Raw genomic sequence first — 25,654 nt, forward strand, 5'->3', positions numbered from 1 at the left:
TAACTGCAAGTAAGTGAGTTATACACAATTCAGCAGCAATATGTTCCCAAATCTGCCTTAGCAGCATAAATGGAAAAATACTGGCACCAGTCACACTGCACCTTTCTTACTGCAGTTAGCATAATGTAGAAGCAGTGCAGGAGCATCTCTATCACAAACCCACCTACACCCCCCGACCTGACATTCTCTCAGATCGCAGCCGATGTGCGACCATCCAGGTACATCCACTGATCCACAAGCGGAGGTGTGCCTAAGATGTGTAATTGCCCAAAGTTGCCTATGTCCTGCTGCGATCATGTGCAGGTACGAAAAGACCCATCAGCAAACAGACTTACCTGCAACTCTGAATCAGCCCCTTTTTGTGAACGTACCACAGTCAGTGGGCTCCCTATTGCCGTATAGACTTGGCTACTCACTCTGAATGTCTGTGGAAAGTAGGACGCCCTCATAGATCCTGCTTTCTCTTCTTGTGAAGTGGGCTTCTGCTGCTCATGGTGCAAATCATCGTCATGCTCCCCGTACCTGCATCCCCTACATGACAATGGTTGACCAGGGCCAGCTCCAGGCCTACTAGCACCCAGAGCGAGAAAATTTCAAATACAGTGCGTGCGCTCCTGGAAAAGTGGGCGTTGCCTCACAATTTTATATTATCAAACTATAAATAAATATATTTTCACACCCCCTCTACACACACAATTAGCAGCCTTACACATAACAGCCACAGTAGTGTTCCCTACACATTATGGGGTGCATTCAATTATTGTCAGAAACTGCCGTCTTGTCGGAAAGATGGCAGTTTCCGTCAAGAATAGGTTAGAAGGGGTTCCGACCTATTCAGTGACGGCTGTTTTTTTCTGACAAGTTGGGAATTCCCGACTTGTGAGAAACCTGTCGGAAAGCAAACCTGTGCCAGATACACATGATATGCCCCCAGCAGTGCCAGATACACATGATATGCCCCCCAGCAGTGCCAGATACACATGATATGCCCCCAGCAGTGCCAGATACACATGATATGCCCCCCAGCAGTGCCAGATACACATGATATTCCCCCCAGCAGTTCCAGATACACATGATATGCCCCCCAGCAGTGCCAGACACACATGTATGCCCCCCAGCAGTGCCAGATACACATGATATGCCCCCCAGCAGTGCCAGATACACATGATATGCCCCCCCAGCAGTGCCAGATACACATGATATGCCCCCAGCAGTGCCAGATACACATGATATGCCCCCCAGCAGTGCCAGATACACATGATATTCCCCCCAGCAGTTCCAGATACACATGATATGCCCCCCAGCAGTGCCAGACACACATGTATGCCCCCCAGCAGTGCCAGATACACATGATATGCCCCCAGCAGTGCCAGATACACATGATATGCCCCCCAGAAGTGCCAAATACACATGATATGCCAACCCAGCAGTGCCAGATACACATGATATGCCCCCCAGCAGTGCCAGATACACATGATATGCCCCCCAGCAATGCCAGGTAGACATGATATGCCCCACAGCAGTACCAGATAGCCATGATATGCCCCCCAGCAGTGGCAGATACACATGCTATGCCCCACAGCAGTGCCATATACACATAATATGCCCCACAGCAGTGCCAGATACCCATGATATGCCAACCCAGCAGTGCCACATACACATGATATGCCCCCCATCAGTGCCAGATACACATGATATGCCCCCCCAGCAGTGCCAGACACACATGATATGCCACCAGCAGTGCCAGATACACATGATATGCCCCCAGCAGTGCAGATACACATGACATGCCCCCCAGCAGTGCCAGATACACATGATATGCCAACCCAGCAGTGCCAGATACACATGATATGCCAACCCAGCAGTGCCAGAGACACATGATATGCCCCCCAGCAGTGCCAGATAAATATGATACGCTCCCCAGCAGTGCCAGATAGACATAATATGCCTCCCAGCAGTGCCAGATACACATGATATCCCCCCAGCAGTGCCAGATGCACATGATATGCTCCCCAGCAGTTACAGATACACATGATATTGCCCCCAGCAGTGCCAGATACACATGATATGCCCCTCAATTACAAATTACACATACTCATTGGACACACATACACAGCGTACCGTACACACATACACATTGCACACACATACATAGCATACCATACATACATAATCATTGCACACACATACATAGCACACTCTACACACATACACATTGCACACACATACATAGTGCACCATACAAACATACACATTGCACACAGATAAATAGCACACCACTTTTTCTCCGGCTAGTACTGCCATGATGCTGGTAGTATAAAATAATGGAATCAGATGAAAGAGTGGTCACAGTGTGTATACTGCTGGAGAGAGAGACGCTGATTTAAGTGTTCACAATGGCTGATGTTTTAGGCCGATGAATTAATGGATAGCGATCCCCTTGTGAAATTAGTGGATACAACACATGACCTTCTGACCTCCAGATAGCACAGTCCCACATATTAATCCTTGGAAGGCACAGTGTGGCTCATTATAAGAACGCAAAATCCTAGATGGATATAATTGAAAGGGTCAGCTAGTATATTTTGGCAATCTCATAAGCTGATCTTTATAGAGTAGGAAACCCTGGACTGCCCCACAGTATTATACTGTAGATAGTAAATTGCATTATATTATGCAATAGTGTAACTGCAAGTAAGTGAGTTATACGCAATTCAGCAGCAATATGTTCCCAAATCTGCCTTAGCAGCATAAATGGAAAAATACTGGCACCAGTCACACTGCACCTTTCTTACTGCAGTTAGCATAATGTAGAAGCAGTGCAGGAGCATCTCTATCACAAACCCACCTACACCCCCCGACCTGACATTCTCTCAGAATGCAGCCGATGTGCGACCATCAAGGTACATCCACTGATCCACAAGCGGAGGTGTGCCTAAGATGTGTAATTGCCCAAAGTTGCTCAAAGTTGCCTATGTCCTGCTGCGATCATGTGCAGGTACGAAAAGACCCATCAGCAAACAAACTTACCTGCAACTCTGAATCATCCCCTTTTTGTGAACGAACCACAGTCAGTGGGCTCCCTATTGCCGTATAGACTTGGCTACTCACTCTGAATGTCTGTGGAAAGTAGGACGCCCTCATAGATCCTGCTTTCTCTTCTTGTGAAGTGGGCTTCTGCTGCTCATGGTGCAAATCATCGTCATGCTCCCCGTACCTGCATCCCCTACATGACAATGGTTGACCAGGGCCAGCTCCAGGCCTACTAGCACCCAGAGCGAGAAAATTTTGAATGCAGTGCGTGCGCTCCTGGAAAAGTGGGCGTTGCCTCACAATTTTATATTATCAAACTACAAATAAATATATTTTCACACCCCCTCTACACACACAATTAGCAGCCTTACACATAACAGCCACAGTAGTGTTCCCTACACATTATGGGGTGTATTCAATTATTGTCAGAAACTGCCGTCTTGTCGGAAAGATGGCAGTTTCCGTCAAGAATAGGTTAGAAGGGGTTCCGACCTATTCAGTGACGGCTGTTTTTTTCTGACAAGTTGGGAATTCCCGACTTGTGAGAAACCTGTCGGAAAGCAAACCTGTGCCAGATACACATGATATGCCCCCCAGCAGTGCCAGATACACATGATATTCCCCCCAGCAGTTCCAGATACACATGATATGCCCCCCAGCAGTGCCAGACACACATGTATGCCCCCCAGCAGTGCCAGATACACATGATATGCCCCCAGCAGTGCCAGATACACATGATATGCCCCCAGCAGTGCCAAATACACATGATATGCCAACCCAGCAGTGCCAGATACACATGATATGCCCCCCAGCAGTGCCAGATACACATGATATGCCCCCCAGCAATGCCAGGTAGACATGATATGCCCCACAGCAGTGCCAGATAGCCATGATATGCCCCCCAGCAGTGGCAGATACACATGATATGCCCCACAGCAGTGCCAGATACACATGATATGCCAACCCAGCAGTGCCACATACACATGATATGCCCCCCAGCAGTGCCAGATACACATGATATGCCTCCCCAGCAGTGCCAGACACACATGATATGCCACCAGCAGTGCCAGATACACATGATATGCCCCCAGCAGTGCCAGATACACATGACATGCCCCCCAGCAGTGCCAGATACACATGATATGCCAACCCAGCAGTGCCAGATACACATGATATGCCCCCCAGCAGTGCCAGATACACATGATATGCCCCCCAGCAGTGCCAGATACACATGATATGCCCCCCAGCAATGCCAGGTAGACATGATATGCCCCACAGCAGTGCCAGATAGCCATGATATGCCCCCCAGCAGTGGCAGATACACATGATATGCCCCACAGCAGTGCCATATACACATAATATGCCCCACAGCAGTGCCAGATACACATGATATGCCAACCCAGCAGTGCCACATACACATGATATGCCCCCCAGCAGTGCCAGATACACATGATATGCCACCCCAGCAGTGCCAGACACACATGATATGCCACCAGCAGTGCCAGATACACATGATATGCCCCCAGCAGTGCCAGATACACATGACATGCCCCCCAGCAGTGCCAGATACACATGATATGCCAACCCAGCAGTGCCAGATACACATGATATGCCAACCAAGCAGTGCCAGAGACACATGATATGCCTCCCAGCAGTGCCAGATACACATGATATGCCCCCCCAGCAGTGCCAGACACTCATGATATGCCACCAGCAGTGCCAGATACACATGATATGCCCCCAGCAGTGCCAGATACACATGACATGCCCCCCAGCAGTGCCAGATACACATGATATGCCAACCCAGCAGTGCCAGATACACATGATATGCCAACCCAGCAGTGCCAGAGACACATGATATGCCCCCCAGCAGTGCCAGATAAACATGATATGCTCCCCAGCAGTGCCAGATAGACATAATATGCCTCCCAGCAGTGCCAGATACACATGATATCCCCCCAGCAGTGCCAGATGCACATGATATGCTCCCCAGCAGTTACAGATACACATGATATTGCCCCCAGCAGTGCCAGATACACATGATATGCCCCTCAATTACAAATTACACATACACATTGGACACACATACACAGCGTACCGTACACACATACACATTGCACACACATACATAGCATACCATACATACATAATCATTGCACACACATACATAGCACACTCTACACACATACACATTGCACACACATACATAGTGCACCATACAAACATACACATTGCACACAGATAAATAGCACACCATGCACACACATACATACACATTGCACACATATAAATAGCACACATATACATAAACATTGCCAGGGGCAAACGCAGGATTTACTGTGTGTGTGTGTGTGTGTGTGTGTGTGTGTGTGTGTGTGTGAGGGGGGGAGTGTCTGTATTGAAACCTACACATACTGTAGCATACAATACACATACACATTGCACATATACACATTGCACATACATACTGTACATACATAAACAATGCACACACATAAATAGCACACCGTAAACACATACACTTGCATACACAGCACACCATATACACATACACTTGCATGCACATACGCACATACACTTGCATGCACATGCACAGCACACCATACACACATACACTTGCATGCACATGCTGTACATAACATATCATACACACATAGCACATCATACATACACAAATACATCTCATACTGTAGCACACCACACATCTTTAACTTAAAAACACATATGCACATATACATACTGTAGCATACAACACACATACACATTGCACATACACACATTGCACATACATACATACATACATACATACATACACAATGCACACACATAAATAGCACACCGTACACACATACACTTGCATGCACATACACAGCACACTATATACACATACACTTGCATGCACATACACACATACACTTGCATGCACATACATAGCACACCATACACACATACACTTGCATGCACATACTGTACATAACATATCATACACACATAGTACATCATACATTCACAAATACATAGCATACTGTAGCACACCACACATCTTTAACTTAAAAATACATATGCAGGGAGATAGATACAGCAAACACCCCCGCTGACACCCCCCCTTCCCCCCCGCACTGGCACGACACCCCCGCACACACACAAACCACACACCTCCGGCTCTGGTACACAGCTCCGGGGAACCAGTGAGCTACCCAGCGGGAACTGCCAGTGGGAGGAACAGCGCACTGCCACTGTGCAGCTTTTACAGTCAGCCAGCCTGCCTCTGTGCCAGCCAGCCGCAATATTGACAATGCGCTCCGCTCAGCTCCGCTCCATCTCCCACAACAAAACTGCTGCTTCCACCAGGCACTGAGCTGGGATACGAGGAGGAGGAACGCCACCTGGCAGGGGAAGGAGTAAACTTTACTGAATCGGAGCCGGGAAAAGGAGCCACGAACCGGTGCCACATTAAAATATGACCGGGCGCCCTTAGTAGCCCGGCGCCCTGCGCCGCTGCTCTATTCGAACGTGCCTTGAGCCGGCACTGTGGTCGACCATAAATGTTTTTGTTTTTTTCACATGTTTTCCCAACATTAATTTGATTTACTATCCACGTGGACTACGACTGGGAACCTTGCCCGAAGTGCGGCGAGCTAAGCGAGCACACAAGGGTCTTTGTTTGTACTGATGGAGGTCACAGAACATGAAATATACAAGCCAAAATAAATAAATAAAACTGTTTCGACCATTATCATGCCGACATTTTGTACCTGTCGACCTTAACCACTGTCGACCTTTGATCTGTCGACCTTTTGACCCCCTCAACCTATTATTCCTTTCAACCTAATGCATCGACCATCTAGACAGTGTAGATCTTCTATAACACCCCCCCCCCCCGAGATCTACCGGAAGGGAGGTTCAAAAAGTTGGCCAGTATGGTAAATAAAAGAATCTGCCTTTGTTGCGCTCACCCCCCCCCCCCCCACGCCGTCATTCTGTGGACGGATCCCGACGTCGGGATGCTGAACACCGGGATCCCGGCCACCGGTAACACAACCCCAACCCATTTCAGGTGCAGACCTCATTCACATCACTAAGCTTGCCTGGTATAGTGACAGGAAAAAGCAGTCCGTGGACACAAATCCACCATTGTGTGCATTTCCCGTATTTAGTGTTTCTTACAGTAGGTCCTCAAAACAAGCAGGACATCACTATGAGTCTCCACTCATAAAGAAAATGGAGAGGGTGCTCCCATTGTGTGACTATGCATTGAAAATAATAGTTCTATTTCAGTACATATTTCTGCTGTGAGGGTGCCCCCTACTGTTTATCTGTGGGATTCTGACTGCACTGCAAATTTTTATTTCATGTCACTTTGATGCTCAGCAGGAGCTTTAAAGTAAAAAAAATATAAAAATTCACAGAAAAGACAGATATATGTACTTTTACTCATGAATAATGGGATTATTTATATTAACCCTTTCATAGGAGGTGGACACTAGTGACTACAAATCTGTTATAAATAATGCAGATCTCAGTTTGTGGGACATTTTGTTATATTTCTTTGATTCTCTAAATGCTGCATTATCAAGTTCTATATATTATATAGTTTTATGGATTTGGTATAATAAATGTAAAAATATTGGCATTTATATAATGTGTTTTTATGATATGGGGCAGTGGTTCTCAAACTCAATCCTCAAGGCACACTAAAGGTGGGTACACACACTAATAGATATATCTGCCGATCAATTGATCTGCAGATATATCTATGGACGGAGCATACACACTGCCCGATCCGTCGGGGACTGACGTCATGAACTGGGCGGGCGTGTACACACGCCCGCCCAGTTCAGCTGTCAATCAACGCCGGCTGCCGCAGCATGTGTATGGGCGGTCGACCGACCGCCCCGTACACACACAGCGACGCGCCAATATATCGGTAGATATATTGGCCGTCGGCTGTGCTGCAGGGCCGACGCGATACGTCTGTGAACGACGGAGTTCACAGACGTATCGGCCGTACACACTGGCCGACGGTCCCGCGATATATCGGCCGTTCAAGAGAACGGCAGATATATCGGCCAGTGTGTACGGGCCTTAAGGCTGAGTACACACTTGCCGATGTCAGTGACATCGCGAAAGATTACCCCCGCAAACAATATTGCTCATACACACTGAACGATATCATTGCGTCTCGGCAGTGACGGCATGCTGTCTTCACGCAGCCACTGCGGCCCGCCCCCCTGCCCGGTCCAGCCACGCCTGCTTTGGCCGGCCCATGCCCACAAAATGGCGGCCAACGCCGCTGTGCCTCCCCCTCTCACCCAGCGACCGCCTCTGCCAGTCAATCAGGCAGAGGCGATCGCTAGGCAACTACAGCTATCGGCTGTCAGCCATGCGCCGGTGCACTGCGGCGCTGGCACATGCGCACTTCTGACCTGATTACTGCGCTGAACATGCCGATGTAAACAATATATCGTCTGAATCGCCGGTTCGGACGATATATCGGATGCACATCTTCAAGTGTGTGCCCAGCCTAAGGCTGGCCATACACTATACCAGTGGTTCGCAAACTTTTTGGAATCATGGCGCCCTAGAGCATCATAATTTTTTTGCACGGCACCTCCAGAACAGAAGCTTCTTATTGAGGAATTTAGAAATAAACAGTAAATGAAGTAAATTGTGTTTATAAGTCATCCATAAGTTCAATTGTGTGGTGAGGGACAAGATTTGCTTCTGTTTGTCCACATATTTTATGATTAGCAGCCACCAGCACTGGTTTTGCCTATTACATTGACCATATAATTGGTCCTGGACCACCAATCCAAGGCACACAGTTTGGGAACCACTGTACTATACAATTATCTGTCAGATAATCTACGAGATGTGGCTGGTTGGAATGAAAATCTGGTAATGGGTGAGAGCAAATGACAATTGACCATTTGCTCCCAAACACTGGAAAACTGACAAATACAGCCATTCATACAAATTGCTTAAATCCATGAATTTATTAGCTTTGGTCCGGAAGCTGAGACTGGACTGGCAGAGAGAGAACACAGTAATAATCTATATAGATCCCCCTTGTGTTCTATAGGACTAAGCTTTACAGTCAGATACATGAGAATATTGTTTTTTTCTTTTCACTTTTTCTAGATGCCCCCAAGATAAAAGGCCCAGTGGTGGTTTATACCTGGGAGGGGAATCCGGTTAATATAACCTGCGAGGTTCTTGCCTATCCCACTGCAAGAGTGTCCTGGCTCAGGGATGGACAACTTCTGCCAAGCTCCAATTTCTCCAACATCAAGATCCATAGCACTCCTTTTGCCAGCAGCCTCGAGGTACAAATATTTCCAAAAAATTAGGCGATTGTTTTTCAAATTTACTCTGAGTGACAAATTTTAGCAGGTAATCTGGGGATCTGTGAATAGATAAAAACAAAAATATGTTAAAAGTATAGCTATGTATGAGAGTTGTTATGCATAACCCACATACAACTCATGAACATGCAATTTTGCCAGCTTGTTCTGATAAAACTTATCATCATTTATTTGAATAAAGCAAATTAATTTTCTGAATTGTTCCTTATGAGAGTGACCAGCTGCCTCATCATAGACAGCCCACTGCAGGGGCGGTTTGGCCATAGGGCTCACCAGGAAGATTCTTGGTAGGCTGATGTGTCTGTGGGGCCTGTTTTGTGTGATGTCATCTGGTCCACCCCCCACATGACAGGCAGCCCACCGCACTCAGTACACTGCATGGTCCCCATTCATTCTGTTATTCCATCTCTGCAGTACAGCAACTGTGTCATCCAGTAATGCTGCCATGGCTACACGGTTTGTTATACCTCTTGTGCAGCCATGTCGGGCTACTTCTACAATATTTTACAGGGCCACTTTTAGTTCCCAATCTGCCCCTGGTCCCAGACACTACTGCAGCGAGAGATGCAAGGAAGGCCACAATTGCATACAATCAGGTCCTATGAGGTAGGATCCCGCCCACCTCGACCCCACCCCCTCATCAGACCACACCCCAATAAGGGCTGCTTCCATAAATTTCCTGGGCTGGTTTTCCATCCCAATCCACCCCTGGCCCGCTATCCCTATTATATACTACGTGCATAGGATGGGTTTCACACGGAAAAGGTGAGATCTTCTGTAGGAAGTTGATCCTTTGGATGGCTACTTCAGGTTTTGTTTTAGAAATTCACAGCACATTGGCAGCTAGTTTTTCAGCTGCTTCGCTTATTTTTAACTGAAAAGTGTATTTTTCTGTGTATTCAGACAATGTAAGTGTGTATGACCTTTCTTCACCAGATAAACCCAGATTCTGAAAGTGATTTTGGAAACTACAACTGCACTGCAGTCAATAGCGTTGGGCAGGAATCCTCTGAATTCATTCTTGTGCAAGCAGGTGAGTAACCCTCCTCAACAAACATCCTGGTCTCCAGGAAGCATAATGCATGATTACGTATATATATATATATATATATATATATATGAAAAAAATATATATATACAGCGCCACTTGTGGGATAGATTCCAAAACTACGTTAAAATATTTTTAAAATATTTTTTAAAAAGAGAAAAACTTTAAAATCATTTAGAAAACACACATAACCTTTTTTAAAGGTGTCTGCCACCCCCTAAATATGCAACGCTGGTGAAGCAGTGCTAAAAATTGTGGAAGAAGTGGGAGATAGGGGTACCGGCGACTTGTGTTGTTTAAAAAATGTATATTAAAAAATCCTTAAATTTATCAGCCAAAAAATAAATATATAAAAATATTCAAATTTATTAAGATATAAAACTTAATAGATGAAAGTACAAATTTTCAACAGTTAAAAAAGTATAAAAATATATACAGGGAACCCAACGCGTTTCGTCACATTGAAGAAGTCATATGTGATGAAACGCGTTGGGTTCCCTGTACTGACCCCCTGCCTACTTTTTAAGCTAAGTCTTATCTCCTACCTTATATTTATATTTATTCATATATATTTTTATACTTTTTTAACTGTTGAAAATTTGTACTTTCATCTATTAAGTTTTATATCTTAATAAATTTGAATATTTTTATATATTTATTTTTTGGCTGATAAATTTAAGGATTTTTTAATATACATTTTTTAAACAACACAAGTCGCCGGTACCCCTATCTCCCACTTCTTCCATATATATATATATATATATATATATATATATATATACTAGCTGAATACCCATGCTTTGCTATGGAATTTCAAGTACAGGTTGAGTATCCCTTATCCAACATTCAAAATCCCACATTTTTGGGTCCCATACTGAGATAATGACATATATATTATATGTATAGATATATGTAGATATGTTACATATATATATATATATATATACACACACGTGTGTGTATATATATATATAATAAGATTTTACTTACCGATAAATCTATTTCTCGGAGTCCGTAGTGGATGCTGGGGTTCCTGAAAGGACCATGGGGAATAGCGGCTCCGCAGGAGACAGGGCACAAAAAGTAAAGCTTTTCCGATCAGGTGGTGTGCACTGGCTCCTCCCCCTATGACCCTCCTCCAGACTCCAGTTAGGTACTGTGCCCGGACGAGCGTACACAATAAGGGAGGATTTTGAATCCCGGGTAAGACTCATACCAGCCACACCAATCACACCGTACAACTTGTGATCTAAACCCAGTTAACAGTATGATAACAGCGGAGCCTCTGAAAGATGGCTTCCTTCAACAATAACCCGAATTAGTTAACAATAACTATGTACAATTTATGCAGATAATCCGCACTTGGGATGGGCGCCCAGCATCCACTACGGACTCCGAGAAATAGATTTATCGGTAAGTAAAATCTTATTTTCTCTATCGTCCTAGTGGATGCTGGGGTTCCTGAAAGGACCATGGGGATTATACCAAAGCTCCCAAACGGGCGGGAGAGTGCGGATGACTCTGCAGCACCGAATGAGAGAACTCCAGGTCCTCCTTAGCCAGAGTATCAAATTTGTAAAATTTTACAAACGTGTTCTCCCCTGACCACGTAGCTGCTCGGCAAAGTTGTAATGCCGAGACCCCTCGGGCAGCCGCCCAAGATGAGCCCACCTTCCTTGTGGAGTGGGCCTTTACAGATTTAGGCTGTGGCAGGCCAGCCACAGAATGTGCAAGTTGGATTGTGCTACAGATCCAACGAGCAATCGTCTGCTTAGACGCAGGAGCACCCATCTTGTTGGGTGCATACAATATAAACAACGAGTCAGATTTTCTGACTCCAGCTGTCCTTGCAATATATATTTTTAATGCTCTGACAACGTCCAGTAACTTGGAGTCCTCCAAGTCACTTGTAGCCGCAGGCACTACAATAGGCTGGTTCAGATGAAATGCTGACACCACCTTAGGGAGAAAATGCGGACGAGTCCGCAGTTCTGCCCTGTCCGAATGGAAAATCAGATATGGGCTTTTGTAAGATAAAGCTGCCAATTCTGACACTCTCCTGGCAGAAGCCAGGGCTAGAAGCATGGTCACTTTCCATGTGAGATATTTCAAATCCACCTTTTTTAGTGGTTCAAACCAATGAGATTTTAGGAAGTCCAAAACCACATTTAGATCCCACGGTGCCACTGGAGGCACCACAGGAGGCTGTATATGCAGCACTCCCTTAACAAAGGTCTGGACTTCAGGGACTGAAGCCAATTCTTTTTGAAAGAAAATCGACAGGGCCGAAATTTGAACCTTAATAGATCCCAATTTGAGACCCATTGACAATCCTGATTGCAGGAAATGTAGGAATCGACCCAGTTGAAATTCCTCCGTCGGAGCACTCCGATCTTCGCACCACGCAACATATTTTCGCCAAATTCGGTGATAATGTTGCACGGTTACTTCCTTCCTTGCTTTAATCAAAGTAGGAATGACTTCTTCCGGCATGCCTCTTTCCTTTAGGATCCGGCGTTCAACCGCCATGCCGTCAAACGCAGCCGCGGTAAGTCTTGAAACAGACAGGGACCCTGCTGAAGCAAGTCCCTCCTTAGAGGTAGAGGCCACGGATCTTCCGTGATCATCTCTTGAAGTTCCGGGTACCAAGTCCTCCTTGGCCAATCCGGAACCACTAGTATCGTTCTTACGCCTCTTTGCCGTATAATTCTCAATACTTTTGGTATGAGAGGCAGAGGAGGAAACACATACACCGACTGGTACACCCAAGGCGTTACCAGCGCGTCCACAGCTATTGCCTGCGGATCTCTTGACCTGGCGCAATACCTGTCCAGTTTTTTGTTGAGGCGAGACGCCATCATGTCCACCATTGGTCTTTCCCAACGGGTTACCAGCATGTGGAAGACTTCTGGATGAAGTCCCCACTCTCCCGGGTGAAGATCGTGTCTGCTGAGGAAGTCTGCTTCCCAGTTGTCCACTCCCGGGATGAACACTGCTGACAGTGCTATCACATGATTCTCTGCCCAGCGAAGAATCCTTGCAGCTTCTGCCATTGCCCTCCTGCTTCTTGTGCCGCCCTGTCTGTTCACATGGGCGACTGCCGTGATGTTGTCCGACTGGATCAATACCGGTTTTCCCTGAAGCAGAGGTTCTGCCTGGTTTAGAGCATTGTATATTGCTCTTAGTTCCAGAATGTTTATGTGAAGAGACGTTTCCAGGCTCGTCCATACTCCCTGGAAGTTTCTTCCTTGTGTGACTGCTCCCCAGCCTCTCAGGCTGGCGTCCGTGGTCACCAGGATCCAATCCTGTATGCCGAATCTGCGGCCCTCCAATAGATGAGCACTCTGCAACCACCACAGAAGAGACACCCTTGTCCTTGGAGACAGGGTTATCCGTAGGTGCATCTGAAGATGCGACCCTGACCATTTGTCCAACAGATCCCTTTGGAAAATTCTTGCGTGGAATCTGCCGAATGGAATCGCTTCGTAAGAAGCCACCATTTTTCCCAGGACTCTTGTGCATTGATGTACAGACACCTTTCCTGGTTTTAGGAGGTTCCTGACAAGCTCGGATAACTCCTTGGCTTTTTCCTCCGGGAGAAAAACCTTTTTCTGAACCGTGTCCAGAATCATCCCTAGGAACAGCAGACGAGTTGTCGGCATTAACTGGGATTTTGGAATATTCAGAATCCACCCGTGCTGTTTTAGCACTTCTTGAGACAGTGCTAATCCCATCTCTAGCTGTTCTCTGGACCTCGCCCTTATTAGGAGATCGTCCAAGTATGGGATAATTAATACGCCTTTTCTTCGAAGAAGAATCATCATCTCGGCCATTACCTTTGTAAAGATCCGAGGTGCCGTGGACAATCCGAACGGCAGCGTCTGAAACTGATAGTGACAGTTTTGTACAACGAACCTGAGGTACCCCTGGTGTGAGGGGTAAATTGGAACGTGGAGATACGCATCCTTGATGTCCAAGGATACCATAAAGTCCCCCTCTTCCAGGTTCGCTATCACTGCTCTGAGTGACTCCATTTTGAACTTGAACTTCTTTATGTACAGGTTCAAGGACTTCAGATTTAGAATAGGCCTTACCGAGCCATCCGGCTTCGGTACCACAAAAAGAGTGGAATAATACCCCTTCCCTTGTTGCAGAAGAGGTACCTTGACTATCACCTGCTGAGAGTACAGCTTGTGAATGGCTTCCAACACCGTCTCCCTTTCGGAGGGGGACGTTGGTAAAGCAGACCTCAGGAAACGGCGAGGTGGATCTGTCTCTAATTCCAACCTGTATCCCTGAGATATTATCTGCAGGATCCAGGGATCTACTTGCGAGTGAGCCCACTGCGCGCTGTAATTTTTGAGACGACCGCCCACCGTCCCCGAGTCCGCTTGAGAAGCCCCAGCGTCATGCTGAGGCTTTTGTAGAAGCCGGGGAGGGCTTCTGATCCTGGGAAGGAGCTGCGTGTTGCTGTCTCTTCCCTCGACCTTTGCCTCGTGGCAAATATGAATAGCCCTTTGCTCTCTTATTTTTAAAGGAACGAAAGGGCTGCGGTTGAAAAGTCGGTGCCTTTTTCTGTTGGGGAGTGACTTGAGGTAGAAAGGTGGATTTCCCGGCTGTAGCCGTGGCCACCAAATCTGATAGACCGACTCCAAATAACTCCTCCCCCTTATACGGCAAAACTTCCATATGCCGTTTTGAATCCGCATCGCCTGTCCACTGTCGCGTCCATAAAGCTCTTCTGGCCGAAATGGACATAGCACTTACCCGTGATGCCAGTGTGCATATATCCCTCTGTGCATCACGCATATAAAGAAATGCATCCTTTATTTGTTCTAACGACAGTAAAATATTGTCCCTGTCCAGGGTATCAATATTTTCAATCAGGGATTCTGACCAAACTACCCCCGCACTGCCCATCCAGGCAGTTGCTACAGCTGGTCGTAGTATAACACCTGCATGTGTGTATATACTTTTTTGGATATTTTCCATCCTCCTATCTGATGGATCTTTAAGTGCGGCCGTCTCAGGAGAGGGTAACGCCACTTGTTTAGATAAGCGTGTTAGCGCCTTGTCCACCCTAGGAGGTGTTTCCCAGCGCTCCCTAACCTCTGGCGGGAAAGGGTATAATGCCAATAATTTCTTTGAAATTATCAGCTTTTTATCAGGGGCAACCCACGCTTCATTACACACGTCATTTAGTTCTTCTGATTCAGGAAAAACTATAGGTAGTTTTTTCATACCCCACATAATACCCTGTTTAGTGGTACCTGTAGTATCAGCTAAATGTAACGCCTCCTTCATTGCCAAAATCATATAACGTGTGGCCCTACTGGAAAATACGGTTGATTCGTCACCGTCACCACTGGAGTCATCGCCTGTGTCTGGGTCTGTGTCGACCGACTGAGGCAAAGGGCGTTTCACAGCCCCTGACGGTGTTTGAGTCGCCTGGACAGGCACTAATTGATTGTCCGGCCGTCTCATGTCGTCAAACGACTGCTTTAGCGTGTTGACACTATCCCGTAGTTCCATAAATAAAGGCATCCATTCTGGTGTCGACCCCCTAGGAGGTGACATCCCCATATTTGGCAATTGCTCCGCCTCCACACCAATATCGTCCTCATACATGTCGACACACACGTACCGACACACAGCAGACACACAGGGAATGCTCCTAATGAAGACAGGACCCACTAGCCCTTTGGGGAGACAGAGGGAGAGTTTGCCAGCACACACCAAAAGCGCTATATATATATCAGGGATAGCCTTATAATAAGTGCTCCCCTATAGCTGCTTTGTTATATAAAAATATCGCCATAAATTTGCCCCCCCTCTCTGTTTTACCCTGTTTCTGTAGTGCAGTGCAGGGGAGAGACCTGGGAGCCGTCCTGACCAGCGGAGCTGTGAGAGGAAATGGCGCCGTGTGCTGAGGAGATAGGCCCCGCCCCTTTTCCGGCGGGCTCGTCTCCCGCTATTTTGAGAAATCAGGCAGGGGTTAAATATCTCCATATAGCCTCTAGGGCTATATGTGAAGTATTTTTAGCCTTTATAGGTACTCATTTGCCTCCCAGGGCGCCCCCCTCCCAGCGCCCTGCACCCTCAGTGACTGCCGTGTGAAGTGTGCTGAGAGGAAAAATGGCGCACAGCTGCAGTGCTGTGCGCTACCTTTAGAAGACTGCAGGAGTCTTCAGCCGCCGATTCTGGACCTCTTCTGTCTTCAGCATCTGCAAGGGGGCCGGCGGCGCGGCTCCGGTGACCATCCAGGCTGTACCTGTGATCGTCCCTCTGGAGCTTGATGTCCAGTAGCCAAGAAGCCAATCCATCCTGCACGCAGGTGAGTTGACTCCTTCTCCCCTCAGTCCCTCGCTGCAGTGATCCTGTTGCCAGCAGGAATCACTGTAACATAAAAAACCTAGCTAAACTTTCTCTAAGCAGCTCTTTAGGAGAGCCACCTAGATTGCACCCTTCTCGGCCGGGCACAAAAATCTAACTGGAGTCTGGAGGAGGGTCATAGGGGGAGGAGCCAGTGCACACCACCTGATCGGAAAAGCTTTACTTTTTGTGCCCTGTCTCCTGCGGAGCCGCTATTCCCCATGGTCCTTTCAGGAACCCCAGCATCCACTAGGACGATAGAGAAATATATATGTCATTATCTCAGTATGTAATCCAAAAATGTGGGATTTTGAATTTTGGATAAGGGATACTCAACCTGTATAATCACAAAGAGATGAAAAGCACTGGTATTTAAGCAAATTTAATACTGCTTTTAAAATAGGCTCACTTGTGGTAGGATGTTGTTGAGAATTGGTAGCATCAAAGTGCCCCTCCATGAAACCAGCCGAGAACACACCAAAACAATAAACGGATTTTATTGTATGGGAAACTGTAGTCTCTGCGTCTTATTATCTGGGCAATGTGATATACCCTAAGTTAACTGATTAGTTTATCACAGAAGATCAGCAATTAGACTTCGCCTGTCGCTGCCAATATTTGTCAGGCTGCACCTCCGGGTGGGCCTTCTCCAGATTGATGTTTTCAAAAGGCTGGCGCTGAGGAGAATAATCCGCCGCCTTCTCTGCCCTGTCCCGCTTTCGATGCTGCCCTGTTCAGTGCTGTAAATGCTGGGACAACAGGCCAAGCTCCGCCCACTGTATGTTAAATACGTAAGGTTTGCAAGGATAGGCTGACTCTATTCCAAAGGCCCTTGGTCTTCTTGCTTAGCTTTTCGCTCTCTTTAGGGCTCCTCCTTTAAGGTTAAAAGGTAAAGATTTTTGCACAGCAGTTAAGGTCACTGGGAGAGCTGTCAATACCCTTTACACAGCAGATAAGCAGTTGCTGACTATCAAGCTTTCCTTTAATGCATTTAACAGTCAAAATATCTATCCCTCCTTTCCTCCTATTGCTCTCTGAGAGATTCGGCAATGTTTAGTTTAAGTGACAGGTTAACCTCTGATAATTTAGACACTATCCTCTCCTGACTGGAAATAGGTTTGTTAAGTACTTAAAAGGCAAATACCACTGACTCATCACAAAATCTCCTGAACCATAAGGCTGGACTTCCTTGCCAGTGGCAGTTGCAGAGCAGTCCATTATTCAAATAGGGGAGCTACACCCAGCGATGTTTGACAGTGTTTCGGGTTGGCAGTTTATGTGGCTCCCCTATTTGAATAATGGAGTGCTGTGCAACTGCTTACTAGCAAGGAAGTCTAGGAACAGAGTATTGTGTCCTCCCCCCTCTGTGACTTGGTATCGCCAGCACCATGCATTATTTATATTCCCGACTGGGTGGGCTGTCTTAACTCTCCTCTGTGAGGGGGAATTGTCAATAATCATCTCACACCTTTTAACTCCTCTGTGGGTGGAATTTTGAAAATTCCCTTCTTAGTGGGTGCCTACGTCACAAAAGCAAACTACTGTTCAAATGTTAAGTTCCTAGTCCTTGTGGATCAGCAGCTTTTGTGATGAGTCAGTGGTACTTGCCATATATATATATATATATATGTATATATATATATATATATATATAAAAATAAATAAAAACAAATTTGATCAGACACATTTGATATTTTTAGCTTTAAAACTGTAAATAAATTGTATAATGTATTTTGCTAGCCTTCCTTTTTATCTTGAATCTGATTAGATTAAGCAGAATGCCAATGCTAGTAGTTTTTTTATATAATATAATAATTCAGGTTTAGATTAGTGATGAGCGGGTTCGGTTCCTCGAGATCCGAACCCCCCCGAACTGCATCCATTTTACACGGTTCCGAGGCAGACTCGGATCCTCCCGCCTTGCTCGGTTAACCCGAGCGCGCCCGAACATCATCATCCTGCTGTCGGATTCTCGCGAGATTAGTATTCTATATTAGGAGCCGCGCGTCGCCGCCATTTTCACTCGTGCATTGGAGATGATAGCGAGAGGACGTGCAGCGTTTCTGTGTTCAGTGTGCTGCAAATATCTGTGCTCAGTGTGCTGCAAATATCTGTGCTCAGTGTGCTGCAAATATCTGTGCTCAGTGTGCTGAAAATATCTACGTTCTCTGCCTGAAAAACGCTCCATATCTGTGCTGCATTGTAGTATATAATAGGAGGACAGTGCAGAATTTTGCTGACCACCAGTATTATATAGCAGTACGGTACAGTAGTCCACTGCTCTACCTACCTCTGTGTCGTCAAGTATACTATCCATCGATACCTGTGCTGCATTTTAGTTGTGCGCAGTACAGTAGGAGGACAGTGCAGAATTTTGCTGACCACCAGTATATAGATAGCAGTACAGTAGTCCACTGCTCTACCTACCTCTGTGTTGTCAAGTATACTATCCATCCATACCTGTGCTGCATTTTAGTTGTGCGCAGCATATATAGTAGGAGGACAGTGCAGAATTTTGCTGACCACCAGTATATATATAGCAGTACGGTACAGTAGTCCACTGCTCTACCTACCTCTGTGTCATCAAGTATACTATCCATCCATACCTGTGCTGCATTTTAGTTGTGCGCAGTATATATAGTAGGAGGACAGTGCAGAATTTTGCTGACCACCAGTGTATATATAGCAGTACGGTACAGTAGTCCACTGCTCTACCTACCTCTGTGTCGTCAAGTATACTATCCATCCATACCTGTGCTGCATTTTAGTTGTGCGCAGTATATATAGTAGGAGGACAGTGCAGAATTTTGCTGTGACCACCAGTATATATATATATATATATATATAGCTGTACGGTACAGTAGTCCACTGCTCTTCCTACCTCTGTGTCATCAAGTATACTATCCATCCATACCTGTGCTGCATTTTAGTTGTGCGCAGTATATATAGTAGGAGGACAGTGCAGAATTTTGCTGACCACCAGTATATATATAGCAGTACGGTACAGTAGTCCACTGCTCTACCTACCTCTGTGTCGTCAAGTATACTATCCATCCATACCTGTGCTGCATTTTAGTTGTGGGCAGTATAGTAGGAGGACAGTGCAGAATTTTGCTGACCACCAGTATATATATAGCAGTACGGTACAGTAGTCCACTGCTCTACCTACCTCTGTGTCGTCAAGTATACTATCCATACATACCTGTGCTGCATTTTAGTTGTGCGCAGTATATATAGTAGGAGGACAGTGCAGAATTTTGCTGGCCACCAGTATATATATGGCAGTACGGTACAGTAGTCCACTGCTCTACCTACCTCTGTGTCGTCAAGTATACTATCCATTCATACCTGTGCTGCATTTTAGTTGTGCGCAGTATATATAGTAGGCGGACAGTGCAGAATTTTGCTGACCACCAGTATATATATAGCAGTACGGTACAGTAGTCCACTGCTCTACCTACCTCTGTGTCGTCAAGTATACTATCCATCCACACCTGTGCTGCATTTTAGTTGTGTGCAGTATATATAGTAGGAGGACAGTGCAGAATTTTGCTGACCACCAGTATATATATATAGCAGTACGGTACAGTAGGCCATTGTTATTGATATATTACTGGCATATAATTCCACACATTAAAAAATGGAGAACAAAAATGTGGAGGGTAAAATAGGGAAAGATAAAGATCCCCTTCCACCTCGTGCTGAAGCTGCTGCCACTAGTCATGGCCAAGACGATGAAATGCCATCAACGTCGTCTGCCAAGGCCGATGTCCAATGTCATAGTGGAGAGCATGTAAAATCCAAAAAACAAATGTTCAGTAAAATTACCCAAAAATCAAAATTAAAAGCGTCTGGTGAGAAACGTAAACTTACCAATATGCCATTTACGACACGGAGTGGCAAAGAACGGCTGAGGCCCTGGCCTATGCTCATGGCTAGTGGTTCAGATTCACATGAAGATGGAAGCACTCATCCTCTCGCTAGAAAAATGAAAAGACTTAAGATGTCAAAAGCACAGCAAAGAACTGTGCGTTCTTCTAAATCACAAATCCCCAAGGAGAGTCCAATTGTGTCGGTTGCGATGCCTGACCTTCCCAACACTGGACGGGAAGAGGTGGCGCCTTCCACCATTTGCACGCCCCCTGCAAGTGCTGGAAGGAGCACCCGCAGTCCAGTTCCTGATAGTCAAATTGAAGATGTCACTGTTGAAGTACACCAGGATGAGGATATGGGTGTTGCTGGCGCTGAGGAGGAAATTGACAAGGAGGATTCTGATGGTGAGGTGGTTTGTTTAAGTCAGGCACCCGGGGAGACACCTGTTGTCCGTGGGACGAATATGGCCATTGACATGCCTGGTCAAATTACAAAAAAAATCACCTCGTCGGTGTGGAATTATTTTAACAGAAATGCGGACAACATTTGTCAAGCCGTGTGTTGCCTTTGTCAAGCTGTAATAATTAGGAGTAAGGACGTTAACCACCTAGGAACATCCTCCCTTATACGTCACCTGGAGCGCATTCATCAGAAGTCATTGACAAGTTCAAAAACTTTGGGTGACAGCGGAAGCAGTCCACAGACAACTAAATCCCTTCCTCTTGTAACCAAGCTCCTGCAAACCACACCACCAACTCCCTCAGTGTCAATTTCCTCCTTAGACAGGAAAGCCAATAGTCCTGCAGGCCATGTCACTGGCAAGTCTGACGAGTCCTCTCCTGCCTGGGATTCCTCCGATGTATCCTTCAGTGTAACGCCTACTGCTGCTGGCGCTGCTGTTGTTGCTGCTGGGAGTCGATCGTCATTCCAGAGGGGAAGTCGGAAGACCACTTGTACTACTTCCAGTAAGCAATTGACTGTCCAACAGTCCTTTACGAGGAAGATGAAATATCACAGCAGTCATCCTGCTGCAAAGCAGATAACTCAGGCCTTGGCAGCCTGGGTGGTGTTAAACGTGTGTCCGGTTTCCACCATTAATTCACAAGGAATTAGAGAATTTATTGAGTTAGTGTGTCCCCGGTACCATATACCATCTAGGTTCCACTTCTCTAGGCAGGCGATACCGAGAATGTACACAGACCTCAGAAAAAGAGTCACCAGTGTCCTAAAAAATGCAGTTGTACGCAATGTCCACTTAACCACGGACATGTGGTCAAGTGGAGCAGGGCAGACACAGGACTATATGACTGCGACAGCCCACTGGGTAGATGTATTGCCTACCGCAGCAAGAACAGCAGCGGCGGCACCAGTAGCAGCATCTCGCAAACGCCAACTCGTTCCTAGGCAGGCTACGCTTTGTATCACCGCTTTCCATAAGAGGCACACAGCTGACAACCTATTACGGAAACTGAGGAACATCATCGCAGAATGGCTTACCCCAATTGGACTCTCCTGGGGATTTGTGACATCGGACAACGCCACCAATATTGTGCGTGCATTACATGTGGGCAAATTCCAGCACGTCCCATGTTTTGCACATACATTGAATTTGGTGGTGCAGAATTTTTTAAAAAACGACAGGGGCATGCAAGAGATGCTGTCGGTGGCCCAAAGAATTGTGGACCACTTTCGGCATTCAGCCACCGCGTGCCGAAGACTGGAGCACCAGCAAACACCCCTGTACCTTCCCCGCCATCATCTGAAGCAAGAGGTGGTAACGAGGTGGAATTCAACCCTCTATATGCTTCAGAGGATGGAGAAGCAGCAAAAGGCCATTCAAGCCTATACAGCTATCTACGATATAGGCAAAGGAGGGGGAATGCACCTGACTCAAGCGCAGTGAAGAATGATTTCAACGTTGTGCAAGGTTCTGCAACACTTTGAACTTGCCACACATGAAGTCAGTTCAGACACTGCCAGCCTTAGTCAGGTCATTCTCCTCATCAGGCTTTTGCAGAAAAAGCTGGAGAGATTGAAGGAGGAGCTAAAACAGAGCTATTCCGCTAGGCATGTGGGATTTGTGGATGGAGCCCTTAATTCGCTTAACCAGGATTCACGGGTGGTCAATCTGTTGAAATCAGAGCACTACATTTTGGCCACCGTGCTCGATCCTAGATTTAAAACCTACGTTGTATCTCTCTTTCCGGCAGACACAAGTCTGCAGAGGTTCAAAGACCTGCAGGTGAGACACTTGTCAAGTCAAGCAGAACGTGACCTGACAACAGCTCCTCCTTCACATTCTCACGCAACTGGGGCTGCGAGGAAAAGGCTAAGAATTTTGAGCCCACCCTCTGGCGGTGATGCAGGGCAGTCTGGAGCGAGTGCTGACATCTGGTCCGGACTGAAGGACCTGCCAACGATTACTGACATGTCGTCTACTGTCACTGCATATGATTCTGTCACCATTGAAAGAATTGTGGAGGATTATATGAGTGACCGCATCCAAGTAGGCACGTCAGACAGTCCGTACGTATACTGGCAGGAAAAAGAGGCAATTTGGAGGCCCTTGCAGAAACTGGCTTTATTTTACCTAAGTTGCTCCCCTCCAGTGTGTACTCCGAAAGAGTGTTTAGTGCAGCCGCTCACCTTGTCAGCAATCGGCGTACGAGGTTACTTCCAGAAAATGTGGAGAAGATGATGTTCATCAAAATGAATTATAATCAATTCCTCCGTGGAGACATCACCAGCAATTGCCTCCAGAAAGTACACAGGGACCTGAGATGGTGGATTCCAGTGGGGACGAATTAATAATCTGTGAGGAGGGGGATGTACACAGTGAAAGGGGTGAGGAATCGGACGATGAGGAGGAGGTGGACATCTTGCCTCTGTAGAGCCAGTTTGTGCAAGGAGAGATTGATTGCTTTTTTGGTGGGGGCCCAAACCAACCAGTCATTTCAGTCACAGTCGTGTGGCAGACCCTGTCGCTGAAATGATGGGTTTGTTAAAGTGTGCATGTCCTGTTTATACAACATAAGGGTGGGTGGGAGGGCCCAAGGACAATTCCATCTTGCACCTCTTTTTTCTTTCATTTTTCTTTGCATCATGTGCTGTTTGGGGACTATTTTTTGAAGTGCCATCCTGTCTGACACTGCAGTGCCACTCCTAGATGGGCCAGGTGTTTGTGTCGGCCACTTGGGTCGCTTAGCTTAGCCATCCAGCGACCTTGGTGCACCTCTTTTTTTCTTTGCATCATGTGCTGTTTGGGGGCTATTTTTTAAATCTGCCATCCTGTCTGATACTGCAGTGCCACTCCTAGATGGGCCAGGTGTTTGTGTTGGCCACTTGGGTCGCTTAGCTTAGTCACACAGCTACCTCATTGCACCTCTTTTTTTCTTTGCATCATGTGCTGTTTGGGGACTATTTTTTAAATCTGCCATCCTGTCTGACACTGCAGTGCCACTCCTAGATGGGCCAGGTGTTGTGTCGGCCACTTGGGTCGCTTAGCTTAGTCGTCCAGCGACCTTGTTGCAAATTTTAGGACTATAAATAATATTGTGAGGTGTGAGGTGTTCAGAATAGACTGGAAATGAGTGGAAATTATGGTTATTGAGGTTAATAATACTATGGGATCAAAATGACCCCAAAATTCTATGATTTAAGCTGTTTTTGAGTTTTTTTTGTAAAAAAACACCCGAATCCAAAACACACCCGGCGGCGAATACGACAAAAAATTTTCAGGGAGGTTTTGCCAAAACGCGTCCGAATCCAAAACACGGCCGCGGAACCATATCCAAAACCAAAACACAAAACCAAAAAAAATTTCCGGTGCACATCACTAGTTTAGATATCTTTAACGAGTGGTCATTAAATGTCCATATGAGTCTGACAAAAACACACTAACAGTGTAAACTTACCTACATTTTGTTTTCACAGAAACTCCTTCTTCACCAACTATTCTAAAGGTGGAATCTTACTCGAGTACTGCCATGGTGGAGTTTGAAGAGCCAGACTCTAGTGGTGGAGTACCCGTCCTCAAATACAAGGCAGACTGGAGACTCAAGGCAGGAGATACTTGGCATAGCTCCAACTTCAGTGCCCGGGATGGTAATTAAATTTGACTATTTTACAATTTTCTTTCAAACTTGCTTATCACGCTTCCTGGAAATAATACAAACTTAAAGATATATAAAGTGGGGTAAATTTACTAAGAATCGTATTTTCCCGTTTGAGGTCAAAGTTCAATCACGAATGACATCGAAAGTGTAAATATGCAACTTTTTGAATTGATTACGACTAATTTACTAAGCTGCCGTATTCTGCATTTTCGGTTTTTCCGATGTCGATGTCATTCGTTTTTTTAGGCAGTGTTTTACGTGAGTGACTTGTAAAACACTGCCGACTTTAATACAATGAATCTCGGCCGGATCTGAGAGATCCATGCAGGGCTTCATTGTGCACCTTGTAAAAAAAAAAAAAAAAATGTTTAAACTTACAAAAAAAATTGCGTGGGGTCCCCCCTCCTAAGCCAAACCAGCCTCGGTCTCTTTGAGCCGGCCCTGGTTGCAAAAATATGGGGAAAAAATTGACAGGGGTTCCCCCATATTTAAACAACCAGCACCGGGCTCTGCGCCTGGTCCTGGTTCCAAAAATACGGGGGACAAAAAGCGTAGGGGTCCCCCGTATTTTTGAAACCAGCACCGGGCTCCACTAGCTGGACAGATAATGCCACAGCCGGGGGTCACTTTTATACAGTGCCTTGCGGCCGTGGCATCAAATATCCAACTAGTCACCCCTGGCCGGGGTACCCTGGGGGAGTGGGGACCCCTTCAATCAAGGGGTCCCCCCCCCAGCCACCCAAGGGCCAGGGGTGAAGCCCGAGGCTGTCCCCCCCATCCAATGGGCTGCGGATGGGGGGCTGATAGCCTTTGTTGAAAGTTATGAATATTGTTTTTAGTAGCAGTAC

At 46.3% G+C, this 25,654-nt stretch overlaps 1 protein-coding gene across 9 annotated transcripts in view; it reads left to right on the forward strand.

The window, feature by feature from the left end:
* The window catches only part of NCAM1 (neural cell adhesion molecule 1), a 513,442-nt gene that overhangs the window by 409,533 nt on the left and 78,255 nt on the right, over positions 1-25,654 (forward strand). For all 9 annotated transcript variants that reach the window (XM_063943169.1, XM_063943170.1, XM_063943171.1 and 6 more), the window contains 3 exons: positions 9,175-9,359; positions 10,335-10,431; positions 24,625-24,795. In XM_063943169.1, the coding sequence (XP_063799239.1) occupies positions 9,175-9,359; positions 10,335-10,431; positions 24,625-24,795 (453 nt within the window). The remainder of the gene's footprint in view (positions 1-9,174; positions 9,360-10,334; positions 10,432-24,624; positions 24,796-25,654) is intronic.

The sequence above is a fragment of the Pseudophryne corroboree genome, chromosome 10, assembly GCF_028390025.1.
Source record: "Pseudophryne corroboree isolate aPseCor3 chromosome 10, aPseCor3.hap2, whole genome shotgun sequence".
Classification (NCBI taxonomy): Eukaryota; Metazoa; Chordata; class Amphibia; order Anura; family Myobatrachidae; genus Pseudophryne; species Pseudophryne corroboree.